Source organism: Gobio gobio (genome assembly GCF_949357685.1).
Source record: "Gobio gobio genome assembly, chromosome: 4".
Taxonomy (NCBI): Eukaryota; Metazoa; Chordata; class Actinopteri; order Cypriniformes; family Gobionidae; genus Gobio; species Gobio gobio.
The window spans coordinates 4,300,533-4,319,289 of record NC_137100.1 but is presented as its reverse complement, the minus strand read 5'-3'; the positions used below and the strand labels follow the sequence as shown (position 1 = coordinate 4,319,289).

At 35.6% G+C, this 18,757-nt stretch overlaps 1 protein-coding gene across 1 annotated transcript in view; it reads left to right on the top strand.

The window, feature by feature from the left end:
• Positions 1-15,645, top strand: part of vkorc1l1 (vitamin K epoxide reductase complex, subunit 1-like 1) — a 31,176-nt gene extending 15,531 nt beyond the window's left edge. Inside the window, exons 2-3 of the mRNA XM_079816028.1 lie at positions 4,976-5,085; positions 14,550-15,645. Coding sequence (XP_079672154.1) covers positions 4,976-5,085; positions 14,550-14,776 — 337 coding nt within the window. The 3' untranslated portion in view covers positions 14,777-15,645. The remainder of the gene's footprint in view (positions 1-4,975; positions 5,086-14,549) is intronic.
• The last annotated feature ends 3,112 nt before the right edge of the window (positions 15,646-18,757 follow it).

Genomic DNA, 18,757 nt, shown 5'->3' with positions numbered 1-18,757 from the left:
CATTTCACGTTTTTGAATTCGTTACACTTTTCCAGTCATTTTTCCTTACCAAAGGTGTCATGAACTGGCTTTTTAAAAAAAAATTATACTGTTGTCTGAGGTCTACTTGTGACGTTTGTGTGGTTTTTACATTCAAAAACATAAATTGAATAAGTATTTTCTGCCATGGTTTTGAGCCTCTCTCAAGACATGCTCGGTTTTGATGGGCGTGTCGCACTGAAGACTTGGAAGTAAGCGCCCACTCCTATGATTGGATAAGATTTGCCTATTTAATAGGGCTGTCAAAATAGCTGAAAAGCTAAATTCGAAATTCTTTCTTAAATAGTCAAAATTTGAATTATATTCGAATTCTAAAGGCAATACTTAATTTTAAGAGGGGAGAAGTACTGTATTGTCTCCTATGCCCAAAAGAGGGCGCAAGCGAGCGCAATAAGCAAATGTAAACCAAATCAAGCATCGCGTCTTTTATTGAAATGAAATTCACTTTTTACAGTGCATCAACTTTTCTAATAATTTTTATTAAATAAAATATAATTTAATTAATGAGCATGTAAGGAAAATTAGGTAAAAAACGTGCAACAGTAACCTGAGAAAACACGACAACGTAATGTGAACACAAAATGGCAAACAGACATTCAGAAACAATCCATTTCCACTCACTAAACATCTACATATTGTTCGTCAAAAACACCAAACGGACAACTTGATCTGCCGCGAGTGCGGAGCGTTTTTTGCTGAGGTATGGGCAAGTATGTCTTTGACAGCTGCGCAATATGGGGATACATATTAACGTTATACCGCATTATTTTGCCACCAACTGACAGGATTTTCTATCATTTAAATCCATCTCATGCTCCAAAGCCCTGATTGCCTTCTTCTGCACTGCTCTGTGACCGTATACGCCGTCGAACAGTTCGGCCACTTTCTCTCTGACTCCGAGTCCGCACTGTTTTTTTTCAGCTTTTTTTCAAATTAACAACACAACTGGATAGGGCTGGGCGATTCCCCCCCCCCCAAAAAAAAAATCTGCGATTTTTTTTTTTTAATAAAAAACTCGATTTACGATTCGATTCGATTTTTTTCCCCCCCGCCCGCCATTTAAAACAAAATAATTGCAAAATGTACATATATTTTAAAAATATATATTTATTATATTTAATTAAAGTGCATCAACATAAAATTGCAAAGGCAAACCCTTTATCTAACTGAAAAGTTACTGTGCAGTGTGCAACAAAGATTGTTAAACATACAAATTATTTATACTTTATTTGGATTGAGCTAATAAACAACAAAAAATCCTGAGGTAACTCTTAGTTGAATTGAACATGTAAACAGTAACACCATTCGCCATAAAAAATGTAATTGCATTTTAAACATTCTTTGTAAGGAAAATGAGCCTATCAACAACAGCAGGCTTGAGGCAAGCTCGGTTGTTGAAGAGTTGGTGCTAGCGCTAACGCCACTAGAGTGGTTTTCTTTTCGTAGAAGGCAACACTTCTCCCACTCAGCCGCATTTCCTCACTTTAAATGCTGAAACAGATTTGTCGCACTGCTGCCTGCAACAACAACAGCCTTAAGACATAGTTTGCATCGAGGTGTTGTCTGTTCCTCATCAGATGCCGTAAATCCAAACCAACTCCACACAACTTAAGTCGAAGAAATGTTTTTTGGAAGGAGCTGCTCTCTTTCGTCGGCTGTTTCTGCCATGTTGTTTGTGTATTTATGCGCTGCCGGGCTGCGCCGCCCGTTGAGCGTGCTACGGAAACCCTGAAGGAAGATTTGGCAAATGCAAAATGTATGTACTGCAGAGGGGGAGAAAAAAAATCTAAAAAAATCGACTTTTTGAAAATATGAATCGATTTGACCTACCAACTCGATTTTTAAATCAAATCGATTTTTTTCCCAGCCCTACAACTGGATAAACAAACCGCGTCAGTTCCGTCATGTCTCGCGCGCCTCTACCAAAAATTTGAATCCACGGTTTTTGCATTCGAATGTTTTTTTTTTTTTTGTGTGTGTGTAAATTCGACGAATATTCAAAATTCAAATTTTTATTTGACAGCCCTAATATTTAATGATTAGATTAGAAAGCATTGCTCTTATAATGGTAAAAATGCTCCTGGACATTAATTTAAAGGGACAAAGATAGTCCTGTAATGGGAAAGTTATAATTGGAATGCGTGTTATTGATCAGAAAGTGCTCCTACATTTTTGACTGTGCTCCTAATTTTTTTAAATTAGGAGCACAAGTGCTCCTCAAGAAAAATGTTAGCGTAAAGCCCTGCAAGTCAAGAGAGTGAACAACGCACATCCCCGGGACGTTGGGCTTTGCGAGCCGTGTGACTGGTAAGTTATGTTTAGTTAGACATGTACACGATGTAACATTGTATTTGATCTGTAACAATGCAATACTATCACATATAAAAACATGTTTTACTCACATTAGTGTGTGGCTGGGCGGTATACCGGTTCATACCGAATACCGGTATTTATTTTTGTTATGATATGAATTTTGATGATACCGGTATATGTCGCGTTCGGACGTTCGGAACGCGCCGCAGCGCGTCACTGTTCGAGGGGTCACGTTTCAATGTTGCACTTTAGTGAGAGCACAGCTGAGATCGCATTACAGCCTATGGTTAGTCCGAAATCACCCCCTAAAGCCTCATTCACTATTATTCCCTACATTATATTGTTCACTTGAAAGGGTGAATGAAAACGAGTGGGTGAATTTGGACAGCCAGGGTTTTTCCTGGGTCAAAAATGGTCTTCGGTGGTGGCTGACAGACATGGTCATCCATACACACACACGCACGCACGCTAAAAAAGTACCCTACCCACGTGATCTGCAAGCGCAATACTGATACATTTTAAATAAATTCAAAGAAAGTTTGTAACTTTTGCTTATCTTATTTTGATCCCACATGAAAAAATACTATAGTATATTATAGTAAAATTACTCTAGTAAATACTATAGTGTTTTTGAACCGTACTATAGTAAATATACTACAGTAAATTAACAAAGTGTAGTAAATACTATAATATACTACAATATACTAAAATTTACTGTAGTATCTTTACTATAGTATGGTTCAAAAACACTATAGTAATTTTACTATAATATACTATAGTATTTTTTCATGTGGGATACCTTGATGTTTGTTTTTGTTCCTCATTTTTACACTATTTACTGATAATTGTTTTGGTATATAATCATATCAATATTAAAAAGTAGTATTAAAAAAATGAACAAATAGCCTAATTTTCTGCCATATACAGGGAGTGCAGAATTATTAGGCACGTTGATTTTCTGATCATATTTTTTTTCCAGGCACATTTGACCAATTCCAAACCACAGTAATCCTAATAACTACTATTGATTTAGTATTTAATAATGTATAAGTGATATATAATTGTTCATGAAGGCTGGAAATGAAAATCACCTTATATTCAGGTGTGCAGAATTATTAGGCATGTTTTCTTTTACAGATAAATTGAGCCAAAAAAGAGATTTAACTCAGACTGAAAAGTCAAAAAGTATTAAATGCCCATGAGAAGGATGCAATACTAATGCAATACTAGACATTGCAGTTAAGGCGTGACCATTGGACAGTGAAATGCTCATTGGGTCAGCAGGGTCAGACAAAAACAGGTGGTGAAGAAAAGACACCTGTTAACCGCAAAAGAATGAAGAATTAAGGTGAAGAATTAAGGGTGAAACCATCAGGAACCCTTTAGTCTCCAGCGCCACCATTTTCCAGAGCTGAACCTACCTGGAGTCTCCAGAAGTGCAGGTGTCAGGATCTCAGAGACTTCAGTTAGGTAAAGAATCCTAAAAAATGACCCCCACTAGATAAGAATCATAAGCTGAAGTGTTGTAAAATACATGAAGAAGGTTTTTTATAGGCTTGCGTTTTATAGATTGCGTGCGTGCGTGTGTGTGTGTGCGCGTGTGTGTGTGTGCGGTTCAGTTATATTCACTGATCGGGCGGGCCAAGTAATACAAAAATAACATTCCAATCAATCGCGGGTGGATGAGAGATGAATCATTGTGTTTGTTTGATAGAGACATTTTGCGAGTCCTGTGAGCGTTTCCCCAGACGCTTTCAAAACAATCCCCACATGTGCTGAGGGGAGCAGAAGCTCATTAAATATGCAAATCTTATCCAATCCTAGCCGTGGGCGTTTACTTCCAAGTGTTCAGTGCGGCACGCCCATAAAAACAGAACGTTTTTTCAGAGAGCCTCAAAACCAGGGCAGAAAATAGCCTATTACTTATTCATTATGATGTTTCTGCATGTAAACACGCAAACGTCATAAGTTGACCTCAGACAACGGTATAAAAAACCCCCCCCAGTTCATGACACCTTTAAAATGTTCCTTTTAGTTCTGTATTTTACTGTATAATGCTGAAATAAGTCTTGTTTTGTGATAGTCAGCCATCATGAAGGCCCAACATGATTATTTTGCTTTATTTATAGTGCGTAGTTTTGGCCAATTTGGCCAGAGAGTTATGGAAGCTTAATTGAATTGAAGTTGAATTGCGAGTTATAAACGGTGAGATAAGTCGCAATTAGAAAATGCATTGTGATTAGCCTGGTGGAAAAAATGTATCCAAGATGATGGACAAGAGAAATGTTTGTTGCATGCTTGATATTAATGGTCTGCTGTGTTTTAGACTGCAAATGTCACATCATATGCTGGAACTGGACGTGACTGGAAACCAGCACATTTCTCCTTTGTTGGTATAATTTGGGTCAGAAATGTCTGTTCGCACTGATAAACGGAAACTGTTCTCTTTATTTGCTGCTGCCTTGATCATTCATTGGTTTTGATTTAGGCCAAATATTCTGTCGTCATGTGCTTGTGTTCCCAAGAGGAGCCTAAGATATTATAATTTATTGTATTTGAGCTCTTATGTTGTCTGCTTTCGACTTCTGCTTCTTTACTGTTTGTGTTTTCATCCTCTCTCTAGATGGGGTCGAGGATTTGGACTGTTGGGATCCATTTTTGGGAACGACAGTGCAGTAAACCAGCCAAACAGTGTCTATGGAATTTTCTTTTATGTCTTTCAGCTGTTACTAGGTAAGAAACTTCATAAACCGCACCGCTCTGCAGATAATGCCACTGTTTCACATGAACAGGTACTTTATAGGGATGCACCAGTATAGAAATCTGATGAATGTCTTTGGTCATTGCGTGCATTTTTTACTGTCCGTTCTGCATCAAGTTCAACTTTTAAAAATGTGTTGCATGCACTTTTGTTTGGTTGCGCTCTGTGTAGCTGTTTTTTAACTAGCGCTATTTTCACGTACAATTTCTCAAGCGCTTGATTGTTTATATTGTTGCAAAAGCTCTTTGATTGGCAATTTGCTTGTATCGTCGCAAAATGTAAACTATATTATCGCCCAGCTTGAATCTGATAATGCAACTATGAGGCATGAAGATATTATAAACATTAAGATGTTTTTCTGTAAAGCTGCTTTGAAAAAATGTGTATTGTGAAAACGCTATACAAATAAAATTGACTTGACTTGATTTTGGCTTCTGACAATTATGATAAGAAAACTGAGATAAAACTATTATGGTATTTATTTAGTAGTTTTCAATAGGTTGTGCACTACAACACAGGTGATCTTATTTATTCTGATTTCATAATTTAAAAAAAATATTTAAATGTGTATATATCATTTATAGTTAATTTATTTAACGTTAATTTAAATTATTTATTCAATTAAATCCATTAAGAAAACTATTCAATATAAATTAGTTAATTAATTTATTTTACATTTTTATGTTTAAGTTGAATTATATATTCAAAAATCAATGAAATCCATTGTTAAAAAGGAAATTAAAAATACATAGTTCATTTTTATTTAATTTTTAAAAAAAATTTTTTAGTTGAATTATATATTCAAAGATCAATTAAATCCATTAAGAAAACAATTAAATATACATGAATGTTTTACATTTTTATGTCTTAAAGTTTAATTATATATTCAAAGATCAATGAAATGTATTGTTAAAAAGACAATTAAAATATACATAGTTCATTTGTCTTATACATTTTTTTTCAGTTGAATTATATATTCAAAGCTCAATTAAACCTATTAAGAAAACAATTAAATATAAGTTAATTTATTTGAATTATTTTACTTTTTTGTTTTTCAGTTGAATTATATATTCAAATTATCAATTAAATCCATTTTTAAACAGACTATTAAAAATATACAGTTAATTTTATTTGTATGTTTTTAAGTGGAATTATATATTCAATTTTTTTTTATTGTTACACTTTTACATGTTTTTAAGATGAATTGTTATTCAAAGAGAAATTGAATCCATTGTTACAAGGATTAATAATTTATATTTATTTAATTTTTTTTGTTACTTTTTAAATGTTTTTCAGTTGAATTATATATTCAAGAATCAATGAAATCCAATTCAATTCAAAATATACATAATTTTTAGTTTTTTTGTTTGTTACATGTTAAGTTGAATTATATATTCAAAAATCAATTAAATGCTTTGTTAAAAAGACAAATAAAAATATACAGTTAGTTAATTTTATTTTTATGTTTTTAAGTGGAATTGTATATTCAATTTTTTTTTTAAATTTTTCTTTTACTTTTTACATGTTTTTAAATTGAATTACATATTCAAAGAGCAATTAAATCCATTGTTAAAAAGACAATTAAAATACATAATTAATTTATATTTAATTAATTTTGTACTTTTTTATATGTTTTAAAGTTTAATTATATATTCAAAGAGACAATTAGGCATATACATAAATAATACAAAATAAATCAAAAATAGGTGATGTTTCCAAATTCAGTGACAGTGAGTAATGGTGTTAAATAATCATGGTCTCAATCTTGGCCAAAATTACCTTGAGTTATGATTTTTCCCATAATCAGCAGCCCCTGAAAATACATTTCCTAGTGTGGGAATTATGTTGCAACTCTTAGGTGATAACATTCCTGTCTCCGCCTTTATTAGTGAAACAGCTGATAGTTCACATCAGTTTGTACAGTGTCCGGTATTGAATGTGAACTCTTACAGGATTGAGACGGATACTGTGAGGGATGTTGGAGCGTCTCAGGTTATAGTAGGAACTCCTCGCCCTCACTTGTGTGTGTCTGTTACTGCAATCTCTTGGCGTTTCTGTGATAAAGCACAGGTCAAACATTCACAACCTCAGTTTAACCCCACGACTCTTGTGAACCAATCCTCCTCTCTCGACAGATTGTTATTGAAACGTCTCAGACTGTGTTTGAGTTACAGCTTCTCATTCCCCTCGTCTGGGTATTATCATCATAACTAAAACGTAGTTAGAGCAACAGTTGGGTTTCAAAAGTAAAAACATTCATTTTCTCCATAAGGAAATTGATTTAGTTCTAAACCTTTAAAGCAGTGTTAATTTCGTTGACGAATAATTTTCGTCAACAACCTTTTTTCACTGACGAAAACGAGACGATAACTAAATAAAAACTAGTGTTGGATGACAAAAACTATGACGAAAATCAACTGTCATTTTCATCAACAAATAAAAACGAGACAAATGTTAGTGAGGGACGATTAGGGAAGAGATCCAGTCAGAACTGATGATCTGTGTAACAGATGAGCACATTTGATCTGAACTGATCTAACCGCTGGAAAACACACGACCTACAGACTCACACACCCCCAATCCAGCTCCAGAGCGGCTCAATCAGTCAATAACACACATTTATGCCAGACAATTGTTTATGAACTAATGCTGATGAATAATGACAATGTTTACTTTACGATGTTTATATAGTAATGTGTTTTAGACGGTTGTAACAACGCATATTTTATCTCCTGAACTTGAATGCGCTCCTGCAACTGTAAGGCACAAACATTTCAAAATAAGAGTCCCGGTGTATTTCCAGCTGGTTTATAATTAAAAGTCACGCATTATATATTCGTTTTTGGTTACACAATAAACTATATTTCATTTAATTCCCATTTAATTCATAGTCAGGAGGAAAGACCAGTATTTGACACATATTCAATAAAGTATCAGGGTTATAATAGTTCACTAAAACCATTTAAAGAAAATCTTCATTACTTGAAATTAAATAAATGTCAACTGAAATAAAAAATAAAAAAACGTATTTGAAGCTTTAGCTTAACCTGATATGGCCTATTAACTAAAACAGAAATACAAAGTTATAAAAACTATATAGTTGTTTTTAAAAAACAAACAAAAAAGTGAATTGAGCTCTTTCGTGTATTTTTAATGTCAAAAACAAAATGATGTCAATGTCAGTTCAAGTGACAGTCGGTTATGTAATGCTTAAATGCTTAATGTATTACAATTGAACTAAACTCATTAGATTTTAGGAGACTAAATCTACTGTAGATTTAGTGTTAGGGTTAGGTTCTACTGTAGATTTAGTCGACTAAAATATGACTAAAACTAAATGGCATTTTAGTCAAAAGACTGACTAAAACTAAATAAAAATTTGCTGTCAAAATGAACACGACAGCCCTACTGTGAGCTACGAGGTTGTTAATCGATGGTGTTGACTTCTGTTGAAGTCGTCAGTCTGCGTTATTTCAGCTTATTTTTAAAATTATTGTTTAACAGCGGAATTTCTGGTCAAAAAACTACATTACCCACGATGCCATGCAGAAAACTCCACCAATCAGAGAGTCGAAAAAAACAAAAAATGCTCCAAAAGAGCTTTTTTTTTTTAGCTCCGCCCATTCCCATGAAGCACTGTGGATGATGTAATTGAATCGATTTCTCTACGCTTTAAAAATTGTTGTCTAATGGAATTGTAGTTTGCAGTGTGTGAATTTTAGCGGCATCTAGTGGGGAGGTCGTGAATTACAATCGCTCACCCCTCCCTTTCAAAGCACACAGAGAAGCTACGGTGGCCGACACAGGACAAAGATGTCGTCGTCTTAGAGAGCGGAGAGTAGCTAGCGCTCTGTAGAGAAGTTTGTCCGTTTAGGGCTACCGTAGAAACATGGCTGCGCAAAAATGGCGACTTCACTGTAAGGAGACCGCGGTGTGTGTGTAGATAGAAAAGACTCATTCTAAGGTAATAAAAACATAACGGCTCATTATATAAGGTCTATATACACATAGTTATGTATATTATATTGCATTTCTGTCAATAGATCCTCATAAATATTACACACTGCACCTTTAAGATATAAATATCTACTAGTTGACCTCACTAATACTAGTTTGTTGGATGACCAGTCGACCGTCCTGACGGATTCCCACACGTATAAAGTCCCGCTGCTTCATTCCTCAGCGGTCATGTGGGCTTTGCTGACTCAAGTTCTTCTGTGTGTTTGGCTGAGCTGATCTGTCCTCAGGCTCATTGTGCTTCTAGAACTGGACACTGAAGTCTTTCTTCACACTATTGCAGCACATTTGCATAATGGCGGCGTGCAGTCGGCTCTCTGAGTGATGGACGCTTGCAACCGTTTGCGCGTCCTTTAAACTGTTTTACATTTTACTGTGCAGTTTATCTTATTTTCTTATCGGTGTGTGAATGAATGGAGAGGCTGTTGGTTCGGTTACTCAAGCGAACGCAGTTTGTGGCAATTCCAACTTGCAATGGGAAATATGAATGGGGTGTGCGATTATGGCAAAAATATCATGCAAAAAGTATGATTTTATCACGATTCTTTTACATGTTGGTTTTACTACAGAACAAAACCCTTACAAAGTAATAAAAGGCAGACATTTAGGCCAAAGTGGGTGAAGGTTATCTAGGGATACACTGAATTTTGTACTTTTTTTGGCTGAAAGGGGAAAAAAGACCGAAAATATGAGTGAAAATATCCGGTTTCACTTATTTATAGCTTTGCGAGCGTCACCGTTTCGGAAGATGCATAACTTTGAGGCGACTGTTGATATTTCATATTATTTTAAAGCTATTTTCGGTCCAATTTTTGTGTTTTTTTAAATAAAAGTGTGGTTATTTTAATGTATTGGATTGTCATTTTTAAATTCAGCAATGGGGCAATAATGGGGCAATAATAAGGGTGTGCGAATTCCAACTTGCTATGGGAAATATGAAAAGCGTTGTGCAATATGGCAAAAATATAATTGCAATATCATGCAAAAAGTATGATTTTATCACGATTCTTTTACATGTTGGTTTTACTACAGAACAAAACTCTTACAAAGTAATAAAAGGCAGACATTTAGGCCAAAGTGGGTGAAGGTTATCTAGGGATACACTGAATTTTGCACCTTTTTTGGCTGAAAGGGGAAAAAAGACAGAAAATATGAGTGAAAATATCCGGTTTCACTTATTTTTAACTTTGCGAGCGTCACCGTTTTGGAAGATGCATAACTTTGTGGCGACTGTTGATATTTCATATTATTTTAAAGCCTATTTTCGGTCCAATTTTTGTGTTTCTTTAAATAAAAGTTTGGTTATTTTAATATATTGGCTTGTCATTTTTAAATTCAGCAATGGGGCAATAATAGGGGTGCGAGATATGGCAATAAAATCATTGCAATATCATGCAAAAAGTATGATTTTATCACGATTCTTTTACATGTTGGTTTTACTACAGAACAAAACCCTTACAAAGTAATAAAAGGCAGACATTTAGGCCAAAGTGGGTGAAGGTTATCTAGGGATACACTGAATTTTGTACTTTTTTTGGCTGAAAGGGGAAAAAAGACCGAAAATATGAGTGAAAATATCCGGTTTCACTTATTTATAACTTTGCGAGCGTCACCGTTTCGGAAGATGCATAACTTTGTGGCGACTGTTGATATTTCATATTATTTTAAAGCCTATTTTCGGTCCAATTTTTGTGTTTCTTTAAATAAAAGTTTGGTTATTTTAATATATTGGCTTGTCATTTTTAAATTCAGCAATGGGGCAATAATAGGGGTGCGAGATATGGCAATAAAATCATTGCAATATCATGCAAAAAGTATGATTTTATCACGATTCTTTTACATGTTGGTTTTACTACAGAACAAAACCCTTACAAAGTAATAAAAGGCAGACATTTAGGCCAAAGTGGGTGAAGGTTATCTAGGGATACACTGAATTTTGTACTTTTTTTGGCTGAAAGGGGAAAAAAGACCGAAAATATGAGTGAAAATATCCGGTTTCACTTATTTATAACTTTGCGAGCGTCACCGTTTCGGAAGATGCATAACTTTGAGGCGACTGTTGATATTTCATATTATTTTAAAGCCTATTTTCGGTCCAATTTTTGGTGTTTCTTTAAATAAGTGTGGTTATTTTTCATTTTTAATGGCTTGTCATTTTTAAATTCAGATTCAATAAAATTATTGAATTAAATTAAGTCTAATATTAATACAGTTGTACAAAAAAAAAGTAAAATAAGAAATGAATAATTATTTAAATTAGTCATTTTTGGCCAATCATTTTCAATTTGGTGCATCTCCATAAATTTTTTTTTATTATTCCATATTTCAACAGTCATTATTTTATGTTATTAAAAAATACCAAAGATTCACATTACATATACACAACAAATTAAATAAACAGTGCTTTATTATTTTTCAGCTACAGTAGACGTATTTAACAGGATTCAAAATATTGAATGAACAATTGTAATAAATAACTTTAATAAGGGTTAAGTAGGGCTGCACAATATATATCGAAATATCGCAAAGGCACGCAATATCTGAATGATTTTAATTGGCTACTTCAACATTGTGAAAAGTCTACGTTTTAGGTTGACATAACTATATATTACTAAGTCATGCAAAGAGTTTTTGGTATTTAAATATTGGCATTACATTTTTTTGTTTGTTTACATTGATGTTAAAATTATATTGTCAGATTTGCGACATACATTTTTTGCTAAAACAATCCTCGTCACTTTCAGAAGTTGTGAAACACACAAATGGTATCATTCTCAGTTTTTAAATATTTGTTTTAGATTTGACACACTTAAAGCAATATCGTATCGCATATCGAATATTGCATTATTTAACAAGGATATCGCATTTTTCTTCAATATCGCACAGCCCTAAGGTTAAGCTATATTTTTACAATGAAGATTATGAACTGATGTTTGATACCATTTCTGTACCTGAAAATCTAGTTTAGATCTACATGAAAAACCTGTTTTTCATTTGTATGTTTGTTCTGTTGTATTTATGTACAATGTATGTAAATTATGTATATACTACATTATATATACAGTCAAAAGTTTGGACACACCAATGGGACAGTGTGTCTAGACTTTGACTGGTACCGCACTATAATATACACAAAGAATATCGGCCGATATATCGATATTGGACTTTTTTACTCCCTAATATTTGCATCGGCTCCCAAAAACCCATATTGGTCGGGCTCTAGTTTGAATTAAAACCATGAAAACAATATTTTACAGCAGCTCTGGAGATGTTGTCTCATCAGGGTCCGTTTCAGTTAGAAAGTGGCCTTTAAAGGATGCTGTCTATGTAGTGTGCACTACGTTTTGCTCCAGATCCGTTGAGTCGCCTTGAACCATCAGACACTTGAAGTTGATGTTATTAATTCCTGAAATCTTGCTGTAAATCTCACTTGTGTTATTTATCTCCATGACCAGAATCCCAGACGTGAGTCTGAAGTTCTTCCTCTCTCCTGTCCTTGTCTGCAGCGTTAGAGAGTGTGTGTGTGTGTGTCTGATCTTTTTGTCCTGCTTTGCCCTAATGAAATTTCATGACTATGAATAGCCAGACTGTGTCTGTGTGTGTTGAATGCCCTCTGTTCTGTAGAAATGCTCCCTTTTCCGAAGGGGTCAAGCGATGATTAGTGGAGGAAAGGTCAAGCCTGAGACATTCCCCGCCCCCTCACCATAAGCCACGCCCACTCACCATAAGCCACGCCCCCCAGACACTTAACCAATTTAGCTGCATGTCTATAAAGACACTTACCTTTTAAAGCATCGCCCTAAGTGCAGTGTAACCTCATGAGTGTGTGTGATGTGAAACACTCAGGCAGCATCTCTGTGTGTTACAGAAATAGAAACACAGCCTGTGTGACAATAAAGGTGTCATTTGTTCAGTATTCATTGTTTTGGCGTGTGCATGTGAAGGAGTCGAGCACATTCGGCTTGCATTTCCTTGTAACACACTAGCAAGATCTGGATTTACATGTGATTTATTAGCGTTTAAAGAACCTCAAAATATGACATTTTGCGGGGATTCAACCGATAACGGGTCAAGAAATCTATTTTCAGTAAGAAATTAACATAATAAGTGGACATTATAAATATAGTATTAATATAATTGATCATTGAAAGTTTCACTATTAACCAAATTTTACTAGACAGTCCTGCTTTAAATAATATTAGCCAACAGCTTAATTCATAAGTCATTAATAAAGGTATTTATGAAGGGTTCACCTAGCTCTTTACATTATTTATTTTGTATGAAGTATGTTGTTATTTTCTGCCATAAATATATAGACTATGATGATATAGATTACTAATATAGATAATGCTGATAATATTGCATTGTAGCAAAACATTATATATTGTGTGTGTGTATATGTATATGTGTGTGTATATATATATATGCATTTATAAATATGGAAATAAAATAAAAATGAATAAATAATATATAATTAAATAATGTTTTTGAAAAAATTACAGATTTTATATAGTTGATTAGAAGTATATTTATTACCATTTCCATGTTTTGTCTACACACACACACACACACACACACACACACACACACACACACACACACACACACACACACACACACACACACACACGTATATATATATAATGCCATTATATTAGGGCTGTCAAAAGATTAATCGCATCCAAAATAAAAGTTTGTGTTTACATAATATGTGTGTGTACTCTGTTAATTATTATTTATATATAAATACACACACAAGCATGTACATATTTAAGAAAAAAATATTATTTTTATATATAAAACACTTATATTTATATATATTATAGATTATATAAATGTATATACATGCAAATATTTCTTAAATATATACATGAATGTGTGTGTATTTATATATAAATAATAATTAACAGAGTACACACACATATTATGTAAACACAAACTTTTATTTTGGATGCGATTAATCTTTTGACAGCCCTACATAATTTATATATGTATGTGTGTGTCTGTACAAAATATGGAAATAGTAATACACACACACTTATTTATATATATATATATATATATATATATATATATATATATATATATATAAACACGCATATAATGGCATTATATATACACACACACACATACATAATATATATATATGTGTGTGTGTGTGTGTTATTGCCGTTGCTCATGTCATCTGGCATTAAAATAACTTTAAAAAATGAAGAAATAACATAATAATAATCATATTTTCTAATAAAAAATAAATTATGTAGTTGATTTTGTAATGGATTTTTCGTTTAATGCTGAATGACATTTAAAGATGAATAAATAAAGTGCTGCATCATTTTGATCATCTATTTAATGCAGTGGTGCTGTTGCTGCTTCAGTGCATTAACTTCTGTGTGTGTGTGTGTGTGTGTATGCGCAGGTTTGACGGCCAGTGCGATGGCCGCTCTGATTCTCATGACCACCTCCATCGCGTCAGTGATGGGCTCCCTCTACCTGGGCTACATCCTCTACTTCGTCCTGAAGGACTTCTGCTTCATCTGCGTCACCACATACCTTCTGAACTTCATCCTGTTTGTGCTCAACTACAAGCGACTGGTTTACTTGAACGAGGCCTGGAAGCAGCAGCTCCAAGCCAAGCGGGACTAGACACACAACAACAAGTATAGAAGGATATCAAATCATCCAACACGTGGGGAAAATGTGACCTCTGAAAAAAATGTGACTTGCCACCAGGAGACCTTGCTTCCAAACAAATGTCCATTCTGTTGTGTGTGTGTGTGTGTGTGTGTGTGTGTGTGTGTGTGTGTTAAACGAAACAAAAAATTAAAACAAGGAAAACGTGTAACTTTAGGGGCCACAGATCACAGGTTTATTGGAAGGATTGGAGAACAGAAACACACATTGTCCGTTTTGATTTCTTGTTGGTTTTCTTTGTTCCCCTGAGATGAGGTTTGCGCGATTTTTGAGGGCAGTCAGAAAGCACTTAGGAAACTTCCAGTCAGGAACGGAGGAAGGCGTCCTTTCCCCCCCGAGGAATGAAATAATGGCGATCGCAGAAATTCTGTTTACTTGAATCCACTGGGAAAGCCGATGCTCTTCGGGAGCAGCCGATTCCAGCGGGACGGAGTTCAAAGGTTTATAAAGGGTAAGCACGAATGATCATGAGGCTAATGTACTGCTCGCAGAGATGATTCCACGAAAATAAAGTGTAATTTTTTTATGTTTACAGTTTTTTATTTTTATGATTGTTTTGGAAGAGGACCACTCATAAAACACGCACGAATGTGAGCTGTATGTGTGTAGATCAGATTTGTCTGTGACTACTTTTTTTATTTTATTTGTTTGTTTCGCAGTTCTGTAAATAGATGCCGCAAAGCAATACTCCAGACTAGTGTGTGTTTTACCGTCGAAACATTAAAGAGTCCCAATCTACCAATGAGAGCTTCAGCAGCGACTGAGGGAGCGGTGTGCTCATCATGATTAAATGCTGCACGTGTGTCGTGCTGGAATTACTGTAATTATGAGATGACGACAATCTTTCCAGTGGTCGAAAGTAAGCATTCTGTAATCTCTTGCCAAATTTATTGTCGGTAATTTAATTCTGTCATTAATTCCTCGCCCTCATGTCGTTCCAAACCCTTAAGACCTGCGTTCATCTTCAGGACACAAATAAAGATCTTTTAATGCAATCGGAGAGATTTCAGATATCACGTTTGAGCTATGAAAGAACCAATGAGGTTCATTCTTGTGTTATGGTGCGTTCAGCATAGATATACATAATAAAGGCTAGATGTCTCGTCCGCGCTGCTGGCCAATGGAGGTCGACGTTCGCGCCTGGCGGCCATTTTGTCACAGTCAGCTCGCTCACTCGTAACATTGTGTTTTAATGGTGCGTGTAGTTTTTAAATAACCATAACTTGCTCCATTTTCTACCGATTCTCAAACTGTTTGGTTTGTTATAAACGTCAGAGATGTAGTTATGACACTTACGAATAATTATTCATAATTTGTTCAAGCATCCAGAATTATAGCCACGTTAATAGCGCTTGTAAGAAACCTAACCATTTGTAAATCCGTCAGGATTTCAGCGAGATCAGAGTATTGTGTTCAGATCACTCGCCTTACATCAGGAGCCTGCCAGAAAGCTGGCCTGTGACAAGATGGCCGCCGGTGATGACTCCGCCATAAGACATCTAGCCTTTATTATGTATATCTATTGCGCTCACACCAGACGCAAATTAAGCTAATAAATTGCGCTATTCGCGCGTAGTTGGACGCTTGAACATTTTGAGTTTTCTCGCTTCATAGCTTCTAGTCTCAATAGGGTGAGTTCAGGGTGATTGGGACACTTTTTCCAAGTCATTTCAATGGCAAAAAGTGTCCCAATCACCCTGAAATCACTCTATGTAGAGCTCAAATTGAGTAAAGAGTGTTTTTTACAACTCACCAGATTGTCCGACCTCCTCACTCACTTTCTTCCAAGCAAGATTCTTTTTTATTACTGTTTCTATAAAGTATGAAGATGTATCGTACAGCTCCGGGTATCCACATATGATTTTGTCCTCATTGTCACTACTAGAGCAAGCTCCTGATTGGTTAACGCGGCGCGAATATCCACCAAAGTTCCGATTTTTCAAACGCTCAATTTGCGCCGCAGAATGTCTATTCGCGTCTTTGCATTGACTTAACATGTAAAACACTCGCGCGAAACACTTCATTCGCGTCTGGTGTGAACGCAGCACGTTTGAGCTTCTGTGAGAACCAATGAGGTTCATTCTCGTGTTACGCATCACGTTTGAGCTTTTTCGAGAACCAATGAGGTTCATTCTCGTGTTACGCATCACGTTTGAGCTTCTCCGAGAACCAATGAGGTTCATTCTCGTGTTACGCATCACGTTTGAGCTTTTTCGAGAACCAATGAGGTTCATTCTCGTGTTACTCATCACGTTTGAGCTTCTTCGAGAACCAATGAGGTTCATTCTCGTGTTGCGCATCACGTTTGAGCTTCTCCGAGAACCAATGAGGTTCATTCTCGTGTTACGCATCACGTTTGAGCTTTTTCGAGAACCAATGAGGTTCATTCTCGTGTTACGCATCACGTTTGAGCTTCTCCGAGAACCAATGAGGTTCATTCTCGTGTTACGCATCACGTTTGAGCTTTTTCGAGAACCAATGAGGTTCATTCTTGTTACGCATCACGTTTGAGCTTTTTCGAGAACCAATGAGGTTCATTCTTGTTACGCATCACGTTTGAGCTTCTCAAGAACCAATGAGGTTCATTCTCGTGTTACGCATCACGTTTGAGCTTCTCAAGAACCAATGAGGTTCATTCTCGTGTTACGCAGCACGTTTGAGCTTCTCAAGAACCAATGAGGTTCATTCTCGTGTTACGCAGCACGTTTGAGCTTCTCAAGAACCAATGAGGTTCATTCTCGTGTTACGCATCACGTTTGAGCTTCTTCGAGAAAAAATGAGGTTCATTCTCGTGTTGCGCATCACGTTTGAGCTTCTCCGAGAACCAATGAGGTTCATTCTCGTGTTGCGCATCACGTTTGAGCTTCTCAAGAACCAATGAGGTTCATTCTCGTGTTGCGCATCACGTTTGAGCTTCTCCGAGAACCAATGAGGTTCATTCTCGTGTTGCGCATCACGTTTGAGCTTTTTCGAGAACCAATGAGGTTCATTCTCGTGTTACGCATCACGTTTGATCAATGTTTATATGAATAAAAGCCTAAATTAAATCTGTTCATCATACTGTATAAAGCGATTGAGTCTCTTCAGAAAATATGGACTAAACCGCTCAATTCATTTAGTTTTACGATCTCTTCATGATCTTTATGAAGTGTCAAAGTGGTAGTTGCGTAGCTGTCAATAGAGGGACAGAAATCTCTCAGATATCATTTAAAAGATCTTCATTTGTGTTTTGAAGATGAGCTAAAGTCTTATGGGTTTGGAACGACATGAGAGCGATTAATGACAAGTTTTTTCTTTGGGGTGAACCCAAAGCCACCCATGTATTGCTGAAGTTTAGGGCTTAATGTCAAGCACCTGCACAATTCCTAAACTCGTCAGCAAATCATAATTGTGGAAATTCCAACAACGTCTGATTTGAAAAGACCTGTGTGTTCCTGGAGATGTCAGCTTTGAGTTAACTACTTATACTTTTATTATTGGTTTCACAAGTACACTAGTCAAACTCTCCCAGGTTTCCACCCATTGTGCTTGAGCTTATGTCATGCTATAGTTTCTTAATTTTGTGTCTCGTTAAAGATTTTCACGTTGTAGCACGACTGACATCACACTACTGTAGTGTAATTTACCCCCATAAACCCTTCAGCCTGCCGTCGACCCTTGACCTTCCTATGAAATGACAAGTACCCATAATTCTCGGTCCGCCTCACCTCTACCTCTCAGTATTTGTCTCCATCTATCGTGATAGTTGCGATGCAACAGATGAGTCAAAAACTTGTCGGTTTTCGTCCCTCTTTTCATTTATTTAGAGTTAAGAGTGTGTCCAATTTTTCCGTCTATGCGTTTGGATCCACAATCTCTTGTGTGGGACACTGAAAGTCCTCCTTTTGTTGGTTCACACAGTGAAAACTTGATCTGGCTTTACCAACTATCCAA